Source organism: Chiloscyllium plagiosum, unplaced genomic scaffold (genome assembly GCF_037043375.1).
Source record: "Chiloscyllium plagiosum isolate Xiang-an unplaced genomic scaffold, Cpla_swu_hap1 HiC_scaffold_1, whole genome shotgun sequence".
NCBI classification, from domain to species: Eukaryota; Metazoa; Chordata; class Chondrichthyes; order Orectolobiformes; family Hemiscylliidae; genus Chiloscyllium; species Chiloscyllium plagiosum.
The window spans coordinates 41808108-41830764 of NW_028270139.1; the positions used below are offsets into that span (position 1 = coordinate 41808108).

Below are 22657 nucleotides of genomic sequence, written 5' to 3' on the forward strand. Positions count from 1 at the left end.
AAATAACACCTCTAAAAATCATGGAATTTCTTGCCACTTTGTTTGGAAGGCTTGGGAGATTTGGTGATGGGGAGAAAAAGTGTCAACCTTTTACTTAAGACTTCCTATCAAATTCTTTTAGAGTTATGTTTGTCTTACAACATTTTGTGTAGCCAGTAAAGGGAAAATAAATATAGAAAAGAGTGATGAATGCTTTTACTTTCAAAACCTTGATTGCTTTTGTGGAAGGGTTTCAGAGACAAACCTCCAATGATTGGAAGGTAAGGTAAGAATATACAATGACATTCTTTACGATGTGGTAATGAAGAAATCTCATAAATTGTATATTGAATTTATCAAAAAGAAATCTGACAGCCGATTCTGATAACTGTTAAAGGTGCTGACAGAAGGTTCAGGAAGTCTGTCATCAAGTTACCTCAGAAACAGGAAAGGAACAGCAGCTCAGTGATCACAGTAAAACCAAAATCCATTCATCAGCGACACATTGAAAGTTTTGCTCAGTATCAATCATATGGCAGTGATCTATTAAGCTTAGTGTGGGTTGAAGTAGAAACTGTATCCTCTGTACATGTTTTAAATTTAAATTCCAGAGTTTTGCCAACATTGAAATGGGAAGACTAGTAAATTTTGTTTTTTGAAAGAAACATTTCTTTTAACATAAAAGTCCTGATGTAAAAACTTCCACTAGTCTGAATATTTTTAAGTTAAAGTTCATATAATAGAGAAATTAAACATATTATATATTATACATTACTGTGTTGACTTGATTAAGTCGGCTAGAGTTAAGACATATCTATGAACTAACTTCTGAACTACAGTAGCCTATTTCCTTTGAGTCTGGGTCTAATGTTGGCAATAAACAGTTTGAATGCTTTACGGGTATTGGTATACTGTACCTTTTGTCCTGGTGGTCCCTGGGGTCCCTAGAAAAACAAAAGCACATTGAGGTGTTATTATCACATTGACAATTCGGCATTTGTGATGCATTCTCAAAATCTAATCCAATAAATGTTGCAATAGACCTTCTTATACTGCCTAATTTGTCAAGGTCACAGAAACCTTAAGATGATAGTGACACAAATACTGCAAGAGAATAGCTACTTAAATAGGGACTTGGAGGTGCCAGTGTTGGACTAGGTTGGACAAAGTTAAAAATCATACAATACCAGGTTATAGTTCACCAGGTTTATTTGGAAGCACGAGCTTTTGGAGCGCCACTCCGAGAGCTAGTGCTTCCAAATAAATCTGGTGGACAATAACCTGGTTTTGTATGATTTTTACTCAAATAGTAACTTAAGAAAAATAGCTACTGAAATGTGATTTTAGTTATAACGGGAGTGACATGCTTGGTTCACCAAAGGTATCTAATCTATTCCAGTTGGATCAAAGTGGCAGCTTGTGACACTACTTTCTTATGTTTGCTAAAGTGTTGAATGAACCTTTGGCATATTTTTCCTGTTAATGAAGTAAGCACAGAAGACATTTGGTTAAACAACACCATATGTCAGGCTGAGTAATGACTTGCATGTATAACCTAGATACAGTAGGTTCTTATTTATCCAAAATCCAGCTAAGAAGGTTGCTGATTTCTGATTTTACAAAAATACCATCAACTGAACGCCTTTGTTTTTCTCTTAGATTTGATAGAATTAACCAATTTGTCAGATCCCGAATGAACTCTGCTTATTCTAACAGAAAGAATTCATGAGCCTCATGAAAATAGCACCCTGTAGTCTAATAATCACCATACACCTGCTGCACATACTGCAAAATTTCACATTTGCATGGGAAGGAAAGCTTGGATTGAAACAGCACAAGTAGCTTAATTCTTCTCAGCAAAGATTATCTTTGAGGGCTGGGAGCTTAATTAGGCAGTCCCATAATTGTATAGATAATCTAAAATGATTCTTCTAAAGGAAAAGACTACGGTCCTTTACTTCCATTTTTAAAACTCAGTTTGGCTGTTGGAATAAATAGATCAAAAATATGGCTTTGCTCAATGTAATTCCTTCAAAAGGTGATGCAGGTGCTCCTGTAAGTGGGCATCGGTTTCTGGATAAAATAAGGGAGCTTTAGTAACGTTAATATTGGAATAAAGTTCCAGTATAAACCCATGATGACTTTGGCAACTTCTTTCCAACAAGCCAGCTCCTTCAATAACTCTCAAGCCAAAGTCAAGTTTTAATGGTGATGACATGATTTGTGACAAATTAGAAATGATGTTGTTAGAAAGAGAAAAGTGTCATGATCAGTGGTAGGGGAATAATTGATGGAACCAGCCACATTTTCAATTGATAGCTGGCACAGTCCCTTACGGAGGACCATACCATTGGCTCTGAAGAGAAGTCTCTCAAAGACTTGCTCACACTGGATTGCCCTGGTGCTGCTCTGTCCCAGATAGTGGGATTAATATTGAGTAGAATTAATAAACCTAAGGTGAAACATTTTCAATACTTCAGAAACGAATAATGGAGTAAAGCTTAGACAGAGACTGACATTTCAAAAACAAAAGAACAAGACTGTTGATGGTGTTTTGATCGACCATTTAATTCAGATTGCCATGGGTGAAATTCACATCTCTACTGAACTGCTGAAAGGAGCCCCTGGTCATTGAGCAGTGGTTCCTCTTAAAACAGGGTTAAATAAAATGGTCCTTCTTGGGAGAATGGGAATAGAAAAATGGCATCATTCAGAATTTTTGCTTCCTGCCTTTGAGTTTTTGAGAGTTACTACATGCAATATACACTTTCGAATACATAAACTAAGTTTTATTCTAGATGTAAGAATATAATCAAAGTAATCAAGACTGACAATTCAAAAACCCGTTTTTTCTCCTTTTCATTACATTTAGCAAATTCCAAATTTTAATAATGATTTGATATTTGAAAAGCACAACTCCATGTCCCTGCTTTGATCTTAATTTAAATTCTTTCCACTAAAACTGGAGGTATTGAAAAAACAATGTAACTTCCCAACACGCACGAATCAATAAAATGCCAAATATTGCTATGTAGGTTTACTAATTAACTGGTCTTAATAACTGCACAATCATTTACATTTCAGCCAATAAAAAACATTTCTCTTCATGAATTTAACAAACTAATAAAATAAACACACTTAAGCTGTCAATAAAATGGCATGTATTTTACGAACGTATAAATGCTATTAATCTCTACTTTAGTCATTAAGAGGAAGCAACAAAATATGATACGATTGAAATTTATTAGTGGCAAATTGAGTGTATTGACTGGTTGACAGACAATTGGATTTTGGTAGCCAGCTCTTCAAGTAACTGGAAAATAGTCACTTATTAAGTTCTTAATCTGCATCTTTGTTCCAAATTCAAACACTGAGGGTCACTTGGTGCTTAATGATGTTGAGAGGAGTGAGAGAAGAATGTTATTTAGTCCTAAAAGCAAAGGATAATATATTCAAGAAAAAATGACATTATCTACTAATACAAACATGAGGTGTGATAGAGTGGTAAAGATTCTAGGAATGGAAAATGTTCATGGATCAAAATTGTGATTAAATATCAGGAAAACATGTTCTCAACATGAGAAAACTTGCAAGATTATCAAAGGTAAGTTGAGTCAGGTGGAAAATCTGGGACTTGAAGATCTTCCACAAAATGAGAATTATTCATCCCTTTATGCATGCACCACCAGCATAACAAGTAGAGTTCATTTTTTGTACAATCTAGCCCACGTATTTAATCTCCAGTTTGTGTCAGGAGAGTAATCCTTAATCCAAAACATAAATATACAAAGTACCACTGAATGCATTATCATAAGTAGAGATAATTTCCATTACACCTTGGCATTGCATCAGTATAACACAAGATACAGTATTTCACTCACCATTAATCCAGTTTCACCTCTTGGTCCAATTTCCCCCTAAAATCAAAACATGAACTGGTTTAGAAAATTTCATTAGTATTTATATTTAAAAGTATTTTTCTTTAAAAATTGGTCAATGACATTAATATGATTTATTTTAGGATAAGACACATGTTCTGTATTTCCTTCATTGAATTCCACTGAGCCATGGAAGAGTGTTGGAAGTGCTGAAAGCACCCACGGAGTTGCAGCAAGCAGTGAAGGTATGTTGGCCTTCATAGCAAGAGGATTAGAGTCCAGGGTGTTTTGCTGCAATTGTACAGGGTGTTGGTGAGACCACACCTAGAGTATTGTCTGTGGTTTTGGTCTCCTTATCTGTAGAAGGATGTTCCAGCTACTGAAGAAATGTAACAAAGGTTTACCAGACTGATTCCTGGCAATGGCAGGACTGATATATGAAGACAGACTGGATAGGTTAGGACTACATTTTAAAAATTGGTCAATGACATTAATATGATTTATTTTAGGATAAGACACATGTTCTGTATTTCCTTCATTGAATTCCACTGAGCCATGGAAGAGTCATGGAAGAGCCATGGATAGGCCAGTTTAATGGACTACTGGCTGACACTGAATCCTCCAACCATCCATATCACAGGGGTTACCATTGAACAGAACGTGAAGTAAAATCAATATGCAAATACAAGGGTTACAAAAGCAATTCTGCACTGAATAATAGACCCTACCACCTAAAGAGCATGAGATATAGTAATAGGTTTAGGCCATTCAGCCCATTCCTTCACTCTGAAACTGCCGTTAAAAGAAAAAGTGGGCGGCACGGTGGCACAGTGGTTAGCACTGCTGCCTCACAGCGCCAGAGATCCGGGTTCAATTCCCGCCTCCGGCGACTGACTGTGTGGAGTTTGCACGTTCTCCCCGTGTCTGTGTGGGTTTCCTCCGGGTGCTCCGGTTTCCTCCCACAATCCAAAGATGTGCAGGTCAGGTGAATTGGCCATGCTAAATTGCCCGTAGTGTTAGGTAAGGGGTAAATGTAGGGGTATGGGTGGGTTGCGCTTCGGCGGGTCGGTGTGGACTTGTTGGGCCGAAGGGCCTGTTTCCACACTGTAAGTAATCTAATCTAAGTAATCTAATCTAATCTACATTCACTGGAGTTTAGAAGAATTGGAGGATTGCGTCTCATAGAAACTTATAAAATACTAACAGGGTAAATGCAGGAAGTATGTTCCTGATGACCAGGAAGTCCAGACCCCTCAAGGGTCACAGTTTAAGGATATGAGTTAGGCCATTTAGGACTGAAATGAAAAAAAAAATCTTCATCCAGCGAATGGTGAGCCTGTGGAATTCTCTGCCACAGAAAGCAGCTTTCTGGAAGATGTTAGATATTGTTCTTATGATTAAATGCAAAGGTTACAGAGGGAGATTGGAACAGGGCACTGTGTTAGATGATCAGCCATGATCATACTGACTGACGGAAGAGGCCCGATAGGCCAAATAGCCTACTCCTATTTTCTATGTTTGATGTTCCCAAGTTTCTTCACAGAGACTGTCCGAATCTCTCTTTCTTCATTTTATAAATATCGAATCGCTAACTCCCATTAGCTGCACTGAGCCATGTCACAGTGCTCCACAGTGTGTTGCCTTTAACTCAATAAGAGAAAGCTATAACAGAAAGAATGGAATGGAAACTAATCTGAGGAATTCTTACAGGTGCGCCTGGCATTCCCCGAGGACCATCCTTTCCTGTGTCACCTGGAGGACCACGTGGGCCTGGAGGACCAGGAGGCCCCGGTGGACCAGCTGGCCCAGCTTGACCTTGATCACCCTGCAAATTGTGAAAAAGTTCGAATAAAAACGATGTGCAGTGTTGGTTATTGTTATTTGCTATGACAAAGTCTCTGATCAATGATGATCAATGATAAATAATTACAATTAATTAAAATTCCACTGAGAGATGACTACGAGAAAATGATGCCAGCAGCAAAAGGCAATTACTTCTAATTATAATGCAAGTAAAGAAAACCAAGGAAAAGTAAGAATAATATTTACAGTAAAGAATGCAAAGAAGAATTCTACAAGTACTAGCACTACCTTCATGAGACGTCGCTTAATAAACTGCTGATCAGCCGATAGGAACCCATGATTGACTCTTGGGTAAGGAAACGCCATCTGATCAGGCAGGGAAAGTCAAAGTTTGGAGGTCAGAGGTCAGAAAGGTGAAGGAGTGGCAAGGGAAGGTTTCAAAAGAAGGAGGAGAAACAGTTAAGAGCAGCAAGTTAACATTTCTGTCACCGATATACAGTTCAGGCTTTTGTCAATGAAATCCATGCCAAATCATTACCAATATATGGACACAATATGAATCCAGGGAACCAGAAACTGGTGGCAGAAATAATCTAAAACTCAATCCATCTGCTGTCGTTAAACTGACTAAATGTTCAGTTGTTAGTTATGAATCCATTCAACTTTATTCTCTATATCCAGCTATCTATTAATTCAGTTCAGCTATTTCCAAGTTTTAACACTGAAAATCCAGGAATTAATGGCAATATATAATTAGCTAAATTTTCCCTTTGCCATTAATAATAGTATAGCAAGATCGTTTGAGACCTTTGTCATCCCTACGCCTTTTGTGAGTCACTCCAGCACGGGTTAAGGTTTTCATGCTCAAGGTTACAAGCCACAACCGATGAGTTTTTGGTGGTGATGTCAGAAGAGCTGGAACCAAGGTTGATTAAAGGTAGAGAGTCCTTTTAGAAAATAATTGAAGTTTCATTCCAACATGAGGCTAGTACCTGATGTATTCTTTAACTTGTCATATTGCTCAGGGAAACTTTAGGTTGGGGATATTATCAGTAACTGAAGAGGAAGGCACAAGACTATGAGGTATGGTGGAATAGACAGATCTCTACGATAATGTTGGCATTAATTTATTACATTTAATATCAGTCAGAAAGTCTGATGAATAAACCCATTCAGTAAACTACTCTGTAAAACTGGAAAAATCCCAACTTATTAATCACCAAAAAAATTGTGGTTCTTAAGTACAATGATGTCAAAATAGTCATTGTTTATTTCCTTATGACATTAGTCTATAGTGTAAGGAAGTTCCAGTCTAATCTCTCTTGTACATAGATCGTTTTGCTGGTGGAGTTATCATCTTTGGGGTTTCAATGCAAAATTGCATAGCTCATTGTGTCTATTTACTGGCAGATCAGCATGGATTCCAATCAAACTATTAGGATTTATAGTGATGCATTCAGTCAGACATTAGTCCAGCATACTAATTCTGTACTTGATCAAACAAAATGACAACTACATATCTTACAGCATTTGAATTGAATCCTTGGATCCTACTATCAAACATGTATTGGTCTAAACAGCCAGCCAATTGAATGATAACATTTGTTTTAGTTTCACCTTGACAGAAAGCTTTGTTCAGAACCAGATCATATATAGTTACAAGAGTCATCTTGTCAAGACCATAAATGCTTCAAGAATTGGGAACAGAATAGTTAGATATTCTTTCTTAATCTGCAGAAATTAAAGTTTATTTGAATTCATAATTCCTTATTAGACTCCTCAAACTGAAATCATTGAATCTGAATACTTTCACTCTTGATTCATTAAATACATTCAAATCAATTTATGTGATGAGGTTTCTGTTTTTGTTTACCTGACAGATTTAGGATTAATCTAAAATTCAGTCAGTGTTCATAACTTTGTTTCTTTTTAGGGCTGAATCTTACTTTTTTTTGCTAAGACAGAGTTACACTGAGTTTTTCTTGACATGAATATTAATATGGCATCAAGCAAACATTTAACGATCAATAATGACTGTCAATTGGCAACTCGCCACTGCCTACAGAGGATTTCACGTAAAAGATGGAGTGAATCGTCTTAACGTCAAGATGGACCGTACTTGTCACTTATCGCCTGATTCTTCCACACATCGCACTATAGCCCACGTCACTCAGATCCTACCCATTATCTTCATCCCTTCCCCTCACAATAATATGTATTCCTCTCCGTTAACAGCATCCATGCTGCTCTTAACCTGTAAAATGAGATGGTTTCATTTTTGGTTGATCAACAGAGGCTGTCAGTCATCTTTGGGGAAGAAATCAGCCACAGCACTTTGTGTAAAAAAAAGGCAAAATATTGTGGAAATTAAAAACAGAAAGTGCTGGAAATACTCAGCAGATCTCAGAACACTTATACAGAGAGAAATAGAGTTAGTGCTTTGAGCTAGAAGAATCATAATCAATTGGTAATGCTAACTCGGTTTCTCAGAATAACAAAGGTGTTTGAGGGGGACGACTTCTCTTTCAGCCTTCTTTCTGACGCTTTTAGACATTGGGTGAGTTAAAGCATTTATCTTAACCTTCCTGAATAAATTCAGCGTGCTGGGGATGTTTATTTCTTTAGACTTCAACCTTATCTCATATATGTCAATATATGACAGGGATAACTGCCCTTTAGTTGAAAAAAATGAAAAAAAAAGCCTCATTTGTAATAACTGATTTTATAGGCCAATAAGTCTTATTTAATTTTAACCAGTATGCTGGTTGAGGTCTGACTGAGCACGTACACATTATCCACAAACCTTGACAGTGAGGATCTGATTACTGTGCAGAGCCGCCACTGTGGGGGACCCCGGCAAACCCTGGGAATACAACACAGTGTAGGAACAAACAAAAAAACAAAACAAAACAGCACAGCACAAGGTTTCCACATTGCAACACAGAATAAGGCATGCCAACATGTTACTATTACAGTCTGAATACAACATCAACTACACCACTCACTGGAGAAGAACAAAGATTCTGAAGTAACTTCCCTGAAATGGTCAAGAATTTTTTGTTGAAGTTATCTTGTAGTAGTTTCTCCCCAGTTTTTAATTCACTCATGTCATTTTCTTTGCAGATCTCTTTAATGGATTGTAATTGTGCAACATGGTATTAACAATCCTGACTGGTAGGGAACATGAATAAATTTGAATCCCAATCCTGATTGCCATCCACAGTCCAACACCAGAAAAGAATAAGTGGATATTAGGTGAAACCAAACTGAGGGTGAATTTTGGTACTCTGCACAAGCACATAGTGGGCCACGACATTCAATGGGTGATTTGACTCTGCTTTGCTTAGTTTGGAATGGAGAGTAAAATCAAATGGGGTATAGAGTAAATTCCAATGGGTTACAGAAGGGACGGTTGATATGACCTTGCTAGGCAGATTCGGGATTTCTTCTTTAGCTTAAGTTTCTCCTGGCCAGAGTGGAAGTCAATGAATTGAATCTTGTTTGAGTCAATGCTTTCAGATAAGGAGTGAAAAAAAGTAAGAACTAATAAAGGAGAACAAAGCAATTTGATTGGTGGCTTCACCAATGGTATTTTCTAAGGAAAGATCAAAAAAACTAAAAAAACAAATAAACTAGAAAATAATCTGCACTGCTGCAAGAGTAACATTTACCACTTTACAATCATTTCTCCAATAATATGCAATGTTTCAAAGATGAGACTTCAGAACTTTGTTCTTCACCAAGGTAACATTAGAGAACTACTTTCCAAATAAGGTCGTAAAAAGATTAACATTAACATTTGAACTCATGGGGGGGGGGGGGTGTTTTGTTTCAAAATCGCAGCCTTGTCCCTGTGTAAAGTCTCTTCTCAAATTCATTCACAAACAAATTTTCAGTAAATCCTGTAAAAGTTACAATGCAAAGCAGCATTTCTGATGAATATCCCATAAATAGATCAAGCTTAATTTTAGTCACATTCAGCCCATTTTTATGTGAACATTGTTTGAAGTCACTGATTCTGGACCTGCATTCCAGAGTTGAAGCAGAAATCAGTTAAAAGCCTATATTTCCTTTTGATTCATGCCAATCGTTTTCCTTTGGAGACAAGATTGTTCATCCGATGCGGGAAAGAAACCTTCAGTATTGATCAGTTTGGCGCATAATATGCTTTAATTTAACATTAATTATTTACAACATTGTGCAAAACATGAAGAATAGCATTGCCTTTTCTCCTATTTCAAGTCATGGTCATCTATTATCGTGACTGCTGAAACTGGTACAGATTGTGACTGTGGAATATATGGGAAAAAAGTGAATCCCTCAAAACAAAGTGCCAAATTTGAAAAGTGAGGAATGGAATGCATGTCTAATACAACAATAATCACAGATTTTTCTACTAACAATTAATAAATTCTAATCTGCTTTAAACATTTGTAACCACTGAAAATTTAATTGCAAAAGATGGATCGTTGTCATAGATTAGCCCTGCTTATCTAAAATTTGGATCCTGACTTAACGTTTGCACTCATTAACAGCTCAGCACTAATGCGATTGTCGATACTTTGTCAGTAATTTATTTCAAGACAAATGAGAAGGTATCAGATTTTGACCGTTCAAAATGAAGGAATGAATGTAAGATGTTTTTAGAGCAATTTCTTCTCATTTTGATTGTTTGTCTCCATCTCCCGTGCCAGGTTTAATCTTGATTGAGGGAACCAGGTTATTTTTGCTCAAACTTTTAGCGTCCTTTAAAAATTCCTGCATTTAATCGAGGAATGGATGTAGAGTAGTTTGGTTCTTTCTGATTTTTGTTGTTGCTGTCTGGGGATGTCTTCTTTTTTGTCCCGTCGAACCTGTTCCTCCATTCAATAAGGCCATGGCAAGATGACAAGCATTCCTCACATCTATTTTCCCTGTAACCTTTCACTTCCCTATTTTCCCTGTAACCTTTGACTTCCCTACTGATCAAGGATCCATCTATCGCAGTCTGAAATTAACCTATGTACTGGCAAAGATGGTCACGATCAACAAATATCAGGGGGTTCACTTCAAAATCTCAACTCGGGATTATCAATAATAGGTATTGAGAAGATTGCATGGAAAAGAAAGTTCAAAGGCTGAGTAATAAAAATGCTAATTTACTAGTTATAGCTTACCACAAATCAATGAAAGGGAATTTTCAACAAAAAAAAAATCACTTTTTAAGATTTCCTTTGGAGAGTCTTGGAAGTAGATCATTTTTTTGGGTGTGAAATAAGAGTAAATACCTATGGGGACTATTACTTCTTAACACTGTTGACCAGACTGCAATGACTTCAAACTGGAGTAAACATTAAAGAAAAACCCTTTTTGTATAAGTTATAACATTTCCAGCAAGATGGCGGCAGAGTAGAATGCTCCACCCGAAGCTCTTCTGCTCTGCCTGTTCTTTTTCTTTTCTTTTTCCTTCTCTCATTTTAGCAATTCTGGAGCAGCGTTCAGGGAGTAGTACGAGGAGAACCGCGGTCCGGTGCAGCATGAGGGGAACCGCGTCCTGGCACAGTGCGAGGGAAACTGCGTCCCGGTGCAGCGTGAGGGGAAGCCTGTCCCAGTGCAGTGTGAGGGGAAACGCTTCCCAGTGCAGTGTGAGGGAAAGCGCGCCCCAGTGCAGCGCGAGGGGAAGCCCGTCCCAGTACAGTGTGAGGGGAAGCACGTACCAGAGTGGCGAGAGAGAATAAGTCCTGGAGATCCATGAGAGGAATAGCGAGTCCCGGAGCAGCACAACTTACCTTGGAGAAGCTGAATGCCGGTGTGATGCAGACTGGAAGCTTGGAATGGAACGGCACAGTTGTTGTACTGCGGCCTAGTACGGGCAGTCAGACCATGTGCCGAGCTGCTACTATTCGAAATTCTTTACCGGACTGTTATGTCAATCCTTTAACTATGTTATAACTATCTTATTTCTAAATCATTTTTTAGACACTGTAACTCATGATATTACTTTTCCTTTTATTCCCATTTTGTATCCAAGATTTGTAACTAGGTACTTGTACCCAAGGTGGTGCCATTAGAAGGCAGCCATTGTAAAAACTGTCTGCTGTACGCCTGTTCTTCTGTATTGGAGCACACTTGACAATAAAGGATATTCTATTTGAATTGATTCATTAATTAGAAACTGCATTTGAGGAATTATTTTTGAAGAATGAACCATGAATCGATTTGTAAATGATACTCTGCCTCAATGTTCCAAATTGGTGTTGTAAAAATATTCAGGAAATTGCTTGTGAAACGTAGTCCCATGTTGCCAGAGGTACAAACCAGTTGTAATGGAAGTGCAGCCAAATTTTAAAACTTTCTATGTTAAATTTTAAAACTTCAGATGCTCCAGCTACTACCTTTTCATTTTCACTGCCTGAAGAAAGCATACTGTCCTGTCCACACGTTTAAATGATCAGACATGATAAGGTCTGGTGATCAGATCTTGGTGCATTTATTTGCAGGCAGAGAAGAAAGCTTTACTTTTCTTCGTTTAAAAGCCATGTGTGCAAGCACATCCGACAGATTGAAAGTGCACTGCTTGGTCCATCAACCTGGCTTTATAAACCCCAAATTTGCACAATATTTTGTGACTTTCTTACTCTCCATTTTCATTTTCCATGAACTTGTAATATATGGGTTTAATCTTCAATGTAACTGAATGATTTAATAGCTGGCACTTTCTTTTGGAAGAGAACACCTTGAATGAGCCAGGCAGAATGGGTGCAGAAGCTGACCTGCAAGCTGACCACACTGCATAGGGAATTACAAAACAAACGCCAAAGTAACTTTGCTCAGAAACTGATTTACATTCAGCGAGGTGAAATAAGCCAAAGCCATTTACAGAATCAACCAGAGACAAAACAAAACCTATTATACGAAAATGCTGCTGAAAATGTTACTCTGCCCCTCCTAATATGGTTCAATGTATCTTGTTAGCTTTGACAATGGAAGATTAAATTGTTTTGTGAACATAGATTTCATTGCATTCCAATAGCCAGCTGTCACATGACTGAATCTTCACCTATAATTAATTAACATGAAAAGCTTGTGAGGTAACATGAAAAGAGTGGTAAGGTGGCCTGCAGGAATGAATAGAAACAGTTCTCTCTCTCAATTGTTTTTTTCAAGCCATGTTACAAGTTGTGAAACATCGCAGAGATGAAGAATTTAAAAATAAGAGGAACTTCAATCCCATTGCACTCACTCTGGCAAGGAAGGATTACAGCTTAAAAGAGACCATGTCTCGAACAAAAAAGTTGGCAACCAAAACAGAAATTGCTGGAAAAGCTCAGCAGGTCTGACAGCCTCTGTGGAGACAAATCAGAGTTAACATTTCAGGTCGAGCAACTCTACCGCAGAACTCTGAGCCAGACCTGCTGAGATTTTCCAGCAATTTCTGTTTTTCTTTCTGACTTACAGCATCCGCAGCTCTTTCAGTTTCCAACAACAGTTGGAACTGGCCACAAATTCACTGGAATTCCTGGACCACCGCAGGAACATATTTTTCCTTTGCTGTTATGGAAATTCCATTTCCTTCCATCCTGTAACTCATTCTCTGTTTGCTTGCTTCTATATTGCATGCTATGGGATTCAGGGTTGGTTTATATATTTGAATAAGGTTGATGCTTTTAACTGATGAGTTACAGGCCATGCAGAAATACGATGTTGCAGAGACATGACTCAAGAAAAGGCAGGACTAAAGGTTAAATATTCCTGGACATAAGATTTTCAGAAAGGTTAGGAAATGATGAAAAAGGGGAGGAGTGGTGATATTGATTGAGAACATTGCAGTACTAGAGAAAGAAGATGTCCCATTCCGGTCAAGGACTGAATTAATTTAGCTAGAGCTAAGGAATAAGAAAAATAATTGCCTTGCTGATTATAGCCTGTAGACCACCAATGAGTGAGATAGACATAAAATAATAAATTTGAAAGGAAATTACAGAGAGGTTCGAAACCTCTGGAGTTAGTTATAAAGGAGGACTTTAATTATCTAAATATAAAGTGGGGTAACACAACACAAAGGGAAGAGTAGGGAAAGAATACTCAGTATGTTCAGGGGACTTTCCTGCAACAGTATGTATGAGTCTAAGAGAAATGAAGCATCATTTGACCTGATTTGTAGGTATGAGGTTGGCTGAGGGGATCAAGTGTCGAATAAAAGCAAAATACAGTGGATGCTGGAAATCTGAAACAAGTACAGCGAACGCTGGTGAAACTTAACAGTTCTGGCAGCATTTGTGGAGTGAAAGACAGAGTTCACATTTCAGGTCCAGTATGACTCCTTCTGAACTGGATCAAGTGTTAGTGGGAGAACTATTAAGGGATAGTAATTACTTTATCAGAAGGCTTAGGGAAATTATGGAAAATTATAATGAACAATTCAAATTAAGAATAATTAATTCGGGAAAAATCCACCATCTGTAAGGTAAGAATGTATATGTGTTGAATAAATTGGAGTCAAAGATCAGCAGAAAGAACAGTCACAGAATAATGGATTATCAATGAGGTGTGGGTGAAGCACGGTCAATGTACATTCCCTTAACAGGAGAAAATAGGGCAGACAAATCCAGAACTCGGTGAATTACAAAAGAGATAGAAATTATGAAAAAAAAAAGAAAATACACATCTGTGCTAATGGTAGATGTCAAGTAGAAAGTACAATTGAGAACCAGGCCGAATAGCGAAAGACATTAGCAGCTGGCATTAAAGAGAATCCCAAAGTCTTCTGCAAGCACATAAACCAATATCGTTCATAATCTTTCTTTGTTTTTCTGATTTGTTTTTCACTTCACATTTGAACCTTCGCTATTCAGCCTGGAACAAGAAGTGGAGCTGATTAAGCCTCAAGTTGGTACTGACACATGGAGGCATAGGGTATGGCTGAACGGTTAAATGAATACTTTGCACCTATCTTTACCAACGAGGAGGATTCTACACAGATCACACTGAATGAGGAGGAACTTCAGTTGCTATATGGGTTCAAAATTTATACGAAAGAGCTACTGGACAAACTGTACTTAAGGTTGACACAGCACTGGGTGAGGTGCATCCAATGACATTGAGCAACATAAGAATGGAAATTGGAGTGGCACTGGCAAAAAACTTTCAATCTTTCTTTGACTCAGTTGTGGTGCCTGAAGACTGGAAAATTGCAAACATTATGTCCTTGTCCAAAAAAGCATGTAAGGCTACGGATAAGCCAAATCATTACACATCAGTTCACCTTTGGTTGTTGGGAAATGTCTATAAACAACAATGCTGAATAAGTTAGTAGTCACACTGACAAATGCAGATTAATTTCTTAGGGGATAATCATGTTCAACCAATATGTTTCTTTTGAGGAGGTAACTCGGGAGGATTGATCAAGGCAATGTTGTTGATGTGGTGTACATGAACTTGAAAACTTCTAAATTTGTGGATAATAAGGAAGCTTACAAGTATGTTAAACTGTAAAGAGGGTAGTATAAAAGTTGTGAAATGAAGAAATAGGTAAAGTTCAAGGTGGAGAAGAGTGAGGCAATGTACTTTGGTTGGAGGAACATGGAGAGACAATATAAAAGGATACAACATTAAAGTGGTTGCAAGATCAGAGGGACATGTGTGTATATAATTCATTAAAAGTGGTGTGACGTAACAGACAGCATTCTACGTGTATTAATAAGAACATACATTTCAAGGACAAGGAGGTTATATTGACATGGATTTGGCTTCAGTTGAGTATTCCAACTACCTGTAGTTCTGGGCACTAACTTTAGGAAGGATGTGAAGGCAAGATGCAAAAGGGGTTTATGAGAATGGGGATTCAGGAATAAGGAATTTCAATTATGAAGATAGGTTGGAGAAGTTGGGACTATCTTCTTCAGAGAAAAGAAAGCTAAGAGGAGACCTGATTGAAGTTTTCAAAACGATGGGAGGTCCAGATGAGGTAAATTGAGAGAAAATGTTCTCACTTATGAAAGGATTGAGGAGAAGAGGGCACAGATTTAAAGTAATTAAGAAACAAAGCAAAAGTGATTTGAAGAAACCATTTTCACACAAATAGTGGATAGGGTTTGGAATGCCCTGATTCAGTATGTAGTGGATCAGTTGAGGCATTCAACAGGAAACTTGAGGTCACTTGAAAGGACATTGTGCAGAGTTACTGGGAAAAAGGTTGGAGAATAACTTGCTCATATGGAGAGCCAGTGCAGATACAATGGCTTGAATTGCCTCCTTCTGTGATGTAACAGTTCTGTGATTCTGTAAATGAGCTCTTTACTTGTTCAGTCAAGAAATCTGACTGCCTTGTTTCCTCATGGCATTACACATGCCTAAGTATATTAAATTGAGAAGCAAACCTTTTAAAAAAAAATTATATCATACCAACCTCAGGAGTGAAAAGTGAGGAATTTATTCACCCTTCTGGATTTAGTTGTAAACAGTGAAAACGTCTAGAGTCCATTGGCACTCTCCAGACATGTGCTAAAATTTGTGATTGTTTTACATATGCTTTCTATCTGGGTATTCCCAAAGGAACATAATAATTTAGTCTATCATAGTATTGGACAGTTCTACAGTTTTGCACTTACCAAGAAACATCCAATATTTGATGGCTGTCTAGAATGTGTTAAATTTGTTTCTTCTACACTTCTTAGTCAGAAGTTTAACACCAATGGTATTGTATTTATGCATTTCTTCACAACATTTTGGTCTGGAATGTGCTTTATTTGATTTCTATATTTCACATTCAAACAAACTGAGAAGGTAGGGTCCAATTCAAACTTGAAACGAATGAAGTTGCCTGCAATTTAATGACGCATAATGTGTATGGTTTAAATAAAAATAAGATCATAAAAGAGGCAATTTAAAATTATTCAATGTTTGTAGCCCATTGACTCTTTCCAGACAATATCTGGATATTGTCATAATTAGGAAATCTTGGTGGCTGCAGTAGCGTGAGGATCAATTTTCATACATTCGAAAATACAACATAAATACATGAAAGCCTTAAACATTTTTTCACTGAGTTAATCAGAGGCAAGTTGCTGGTTAGTTTAGGTCCCTATGTTCATAATATTTTCCAATTAGCACTCATACAGCAAATGGTTATTTCCCTTTGCTCATCTGATAACAGCTATTAAAAAAAACTCATTAATCTAAACTGAATTCTTGAATCTACCGCCATGAGTCAGCAAAAGATTCATTAGACATTCGCAATTAAAATTCCCCGCTCTCCCCCAGTTCTGTTCTTCCCACTGTCCTGTCTGGTTAGATTACTTCCACAGGTGCGTTCAGCCTCCAATACCTCAGCTATGTCAAGATTTTTCACTTTGGCTGAAAATACTAGCCTGGAATTTCACGTGGGAAACCTAGCCATTTTTGGGCAGTTTGTATGAAAAAAATAAGACAGGGGCCCTTTGCCCCTGACTTGCAAAAATAGCTGTTGTAATTTATCTTCCAGGACACTGATCTGTCTGCTGTCAGAATGCTTCACTGCTTACAAACATTTCCATTTCAATGGAATTTTGGATCTAGGCAATAGTGTAAAACAGGAGACAGTGGAGAGTTATTCCCACCAGAGGCTACAGTGCAGCCATGAGTGATGAGGCACTCTGGATACTCATGCATATGAACGCATGAATATGAAGTTCTTAAATCCCATTGGAACATAGAACAAATATAACAATACATCTTGATTTACTTTTGAAAAGAGACCTCTTAGAGATGACTTTTGAGAACTCATGGAGACTTGTGATGGGTCAGATTTGGAAGTTCCAGCCTCATTTCTAGCAGGTCCAAGCTTTGCTGATGGGAAAGGCATCTTTGCGTAATTGTGAAAACAAATGCTTGCTTGTGCAAGGGATTGTGCGCTTGAGGGCATTTACATGTATTTATTGAGCTTTCATGAATGACAACATTTTCATGCAGTTCTGTCTGTAACAGATATTTAGAATATGGTTCCTTAGGAGCTCCAATTGCCTCCTCTCAGCTGCCTCTGGAGGAGGTTGACTTCATTAAACACTCATGACCTCACCCAACCTGGAGTGGAAATCACAGCATTTGGGAGAATGTGCAAACTCCATACAGACAGTCGCCCGAGGCTGGAATTGAACTTGGTTCCCTGGCGCTGTGAGGCAGTAGTGCTAATCACTGGGTCACGAGATTGACGTCCTAGGGAAGCCTTCATGCTGCACTTTCGGAGGGCATCACATGAGGTTGCATTATGAATGCATGTAAGAGCTCAGGAATACCTTCAGCATAATTGCGTTACCTTTCTTGCGTGCCCCACAGACTACCAGCTCATATATCAGACTGTGCTGAACTCTGTGCGGCCTTGGTTCAAGTAAAACTGAGTATGAAGTTCTAACAGCACCCCAGACACGGTAAAAGGCAGGAAGGGTATTCATGTGTATTCAGGAAGGGTATTCTAGAATGAAGGGCTACAGCCTAAGGATATGGGGTGGGCAACTCAGGTCTGAGATGAGGAGAAATGTCTTCACCCACAGCCTTTGGAATTCACTACCACAGAAAACAGTGCAATTGTATGATTTCAAGAAGAGTTGGATACAGTACTTGGGGGGCGGGGGGGGGGGGAAGGAATGAAAGGACATGGGGGGAAAGTGGGAACAAGCTACTGAGTTAGACAGCCAGCCATGATTATAATGAATGGAAGAGTAGGCTCAAGAGGGCCGAATGGCTAATCCTGCTCCTAATTTCCATGCTTCAATGTAAATCTGAAGGCAGCTTAAAGGTGAGAGCAATTAAATATCATGCTCAAGAGCACAACCTCCGATGGCTGCCACTGACCTTGCAGAGGGAAAAGCAGCAGCTGAGGATCCACTAAGGAGGAGAATGACGACAGCCTGCATTTACAGGCCTCGCTGTTACTTCCAATAGCTTTCAGAAAGACAATGCAGGTGCACAGTAAGGATTTCCTGAGCCATCATCACTGAGCTATTTCATTAGCTGGAACAGGTTCTTGCACTCAGACGGACTGGGTGGCCGTCAAGGGGACGGCTGCCCAGGGCTTGATTCAAGGATCAACTGAGGACCTGGGTGGCATCTCCTAATGCTCCGTTCACAAAAACATCCAGGCTGCCACTGATACCATTTTCTCCAGATGTTCATATCCTTCCCCTGTGACAAGGAGGCTCCAGCAGCTTGGACGGTGGGAATCCCCTCCAACGTGAGCTTCGCCTTGGTGCAGCGCACTTATTGGCTGCACCCACAATGCTCTGAGTGTGCCCAGTCAGCAAACGTTGTGCAAAGAACACATAGACCTTGCTCTTTTTTGCAATCCTTCACCTTTTCTGTTGTTGAATGAATTTTTGTTCTCCATCTGATTATACATTCAGGTGATTCTGCTTTCAAAAGTCTGTGTTCTACTGAGCATTAGGGAAAAAGCAGCAGTCAGTGAGACAATGCAGTAAAATCACATGTTTCTAAGGTTAAGTAGCTCTTAAGGCTGCCATCAGGATATCGTATCCGAATATTGTGCAGTGAAGTGTCTCATGACAGCCAGCAGATTGAGAGGAATCCTGAAAGATCTCTTTTTGACCCTTACATCAGTTCACTGATGTTTCAGAGTGAATTTAGATGGAAACAATGCCCTGAGTGCTTCAACATCCTGCAGGCCAGTACTAAACCTGCAAGAGGCAGCTCTTTGTACAGCTTGCCTCACACATTAATGTGCAATGAGGGAGCATGTATATGTGTGATGTCCATTGTACATCTTCCAATCTTGAATGGCAATGTATTCCCTTGAAAAGCTCATACATAGAATGAGCCTCTCCTTGTAGAGATGTGTGAAGCCAGCACTGATTTTGCATCTCACTCCAAGGCGGCTGTGTCATATGAGGAGTGTGGGCCAGGTGCTCACACAACTCCTATATATTATGTTCAGCCTCCACCTCAAAGTGGAGGTCATCAACGTCACAGGTCAGGAATCCATGATGTCTGAGGCTGTGGTCAAGGAGTCGGTTATTGGTGAGAGATAAGCAAGGCTTAGACACTACACCCTTGGCATGTCTTCTCCTTCACAAGTGTGACTTAACCCGGACTGGGAGCGAAAATTACACTGGAGCAGACATCTTCAGAGTACAAGTGAGGATATATTTATCTAGGTTCCCATAGTATGGCTTTATCTTTCCCCCACTATGCCCAAGTGTAAGCTGATGCTAGCAGGGGGAGGGACGTCTGCTCTGCGGTTGGTCCTATTATCATGGAGGACTTGGGCAGTCATCCCATTGACTGGTGGGGGGGGGTGGGGGGGGGGGGGGTGGTTTACCAACCACAGACACATACCAGAGCCAGCAGGACACTAATAACATTGATGACCTCCTCCATCCTTTGATCCAGCTTACCGAGTGCCTCTGATAAACCTCCCTGCTGTTCTTGTTGCGGTCTGTGCATTTTGACCAAGTCAGTAATGCCTATGAAGAGGGGCTCATCTTCTGCCTGGGGCTGAGTAAATCCCTGGACTCTAAATACCACAGATTTGGGATGTATTTTCCTTGATTAGCTGTGGACACGTCAGTGACATGCTCATTAGGTTACACACCAAATCTAACTGAGAAAGTACCTGAACTGGGGTCAGGCTGCAAGAGAAAGTCTTGTGGTGCAAACCCTCCACGTTGAGTGGTTTTCTCCTCAGTGGTGGAGAGGAGAGTCTCAAGCACTGGCCCCTTTGCAAAGTTTATCTGGGTGCTGATGGTGGGAAGAGAGGCAATTGTACATTTAAGAGAGACAAAGACTGGTGCAAATTGAGAATGAGTTAATGGGACAGCAGCACAGCACAATAAAGCTTGTTTCATTGTTTTTCCATTGCAGCCTCCTATGCCCATTAGAGTGCTACTGCTTCTTTCCTTTCAAACTGAGCATTTTCTCCTCATATGGAGTGAGGAGCCTGATGCCCACACTAATAACCCCTGACTGGGCATTGCCCTCTCAGCCTGATGGTCAGCCAGCTTTACCTGCAATGAGACAAGGAGAGGGATTGGGTGTGGTGGAAGTGGTTGGAAGAGCAGTCAATGTGATATAAGAGCAGCCATGTTGGGGGTGAGGCTTTAGGCTCCACCAGTGAGTGAGTGGGAAATGCAGAGGGCAGGAAGGGTTAGTAGTTTGGGAGGATGAAGTAGGTTGGAGCTGTTGTCCGGACATGATGCATTGTACTGGTCAAATGTATAATGGTGAGCCTTGGTGAATGATTTGTACATTGACAGAGTTTGAGTAAGTGGCCACCTGGTGAATGTGAGGTAGCAGAGAGAAGATGATGCTACAAACCCTTATGAAACATAGGAGATCCTTGCGTTCCTTAATGCACTGATGTAATTCCCTTAAATCTGGGCCACAGCACTAACCCAGGCCGCTATGTATATCCAGACTGGCTGAGCCTGGAGATATAGGCCCCTTTGGTAGTCTGCAGGGGCAGACTCATTTTCCACCATTCTATCCAACAGTATCATGTCCACAAAGTCAGGAGCTAACTTGTGTCTTTTTAGTCCATTTCTCCATTACAATGTGAGAGGGGCAAAGTCCTGTCTCGCAGTGTCTGAAGTGGTGTGTATTTGGGCCTTAAAGACGGTGTGAGCAGTGCAAATGCTATAAGGCCCTGATAGTGACAAGCAATTCTAAACCCCCCATCACATGATTCCTCGAGTGAGGCACCAAAGACCCCAGCTGCAAAGGTGAGGAGTGGAAGATTGTGAGAGAAGATTGCTTTGAACTATGCTGGACTGAGCACAATGAACTTCACTCGCCAGAGCACCTGAACTGAAAATGGAAATGTTCAGCCACAGGGTTTCTTGAGCTGCAATTGCAGTTCACCAGCTTATTGTCACTCTTCTTTAAATTGCTCCTACAAGGTTTTAATGACTGCTTTTGAAATTTGGCATGAGTTTCAGAAACATCCCCTTTATTGCTTCCTCTGCTAACTGTGTACAACTCACAGTTTCTCTTCTACATGCTCCTTTTTCAAAAAAACTATTCTAATATAAATTAGAAGCTTTATGTTCAATTGTGTGTATACGCAAGTACCCCCATCACACGTTACTGTGTATAGAACCATTAGACCATAGCACATACTATCTTTGAATAAGGTCCAGCATTTGAGTTTAAAAGTTTAGTTATTTCAAACTTTGGGGAACCACAAGACATAACAGTAGGATCCTAATTTTCAAAGGAATTATATTCATGGTGCAAACGGTCATGCTGCCAAACAGCAGCGAACTTTATGAGGAGAGGACAAAAATCAAATCTTCACTCTCTGTGCCAAACGTTACACACCATTTCAAATTATTCAGCTTTTGAACTGCAGCAGAAGGCGATTTAAAATGCTAGGTTGGAGGGGGGTCAGCTTGCACATGATCTATGACCAACAGAAGTGAAGGAAACTGACATTGGCCTCAATTACATCAGCTCTGATCATTAACATGATTTGTAGGAGTAATTCCTATTTCTGGCACAATGCCGTGGCTGCCCCTCAACTGGTTTGCGACCAGAAGTCACCTGAAGCACAAATAGGGTGGAAAACCCTGCTCAAAGGGCCACCATGCGTTTTCTCCCTGTTTTGTATCACTGAAATGGGCACAGACAGGATGTATTGCACTAGAAAATTGGTCACTTTATCACTCAGCTGCCTGAGGAACTGGAAGCTGTTGACGGCTTTGTACTTTCCAGAGAGCTGTACCAGAGCAGCAGGCAGCTTTCCTCAAGGAAATATCTTGACTGCAATTAGCAAAGGCTTATTAAGGGGAAAATAGTCCCCTTATAACTATGTTATACATTATTCAAACCATTGTATAATCCTTCTATCACTACATAACTCTGTGTCTCAAAAATCTTCAGTACTATACACTTGTTTGAGTATGGCAAAGTGAATTCTGCTAATGTCTCTGCCTGCCTTTCTTGGCCGGGGGATGGATCAACTCATAAGTATCTTTTCAGTAGGCGCTTATGCTTATATTGGGGCATCCTGGAAGCCTTTTTGGGGAAGGAGA

General features: G+C 39.5%; 1 protein-coding gene across 1 annotated transcript in view; it reads right to left on the reverse strand.

The window, feature by feature from the left end:
• col25a1 (collagen type XXV alpha 1 chain) overlaps positions 1–22657 on the reverse strand; it is a 198715-nt gene that overhangs the window by 173239 nt on the left and 2819 nt on the right. Inside the window, exons 4-7 of the mRNA XM_087987194.1 lie at positions 8464–8523; positions 5566–5682; positions 3861–3896; positions 897–923 (exon numbers count right to left, since the gene is read on the reverse strand). Of these exons, the coding sequence (XP_087843320.1) occupies positions 897–923; positions 3861–3896; positions 5566–5682; positions 8464–8523 (240 nt within the window). The remainder of the gene's footprint in view (positions 1–896; positions 924–3860; positions 3897–5565; positions 5683–8463; positions 8524–22657) is intronic.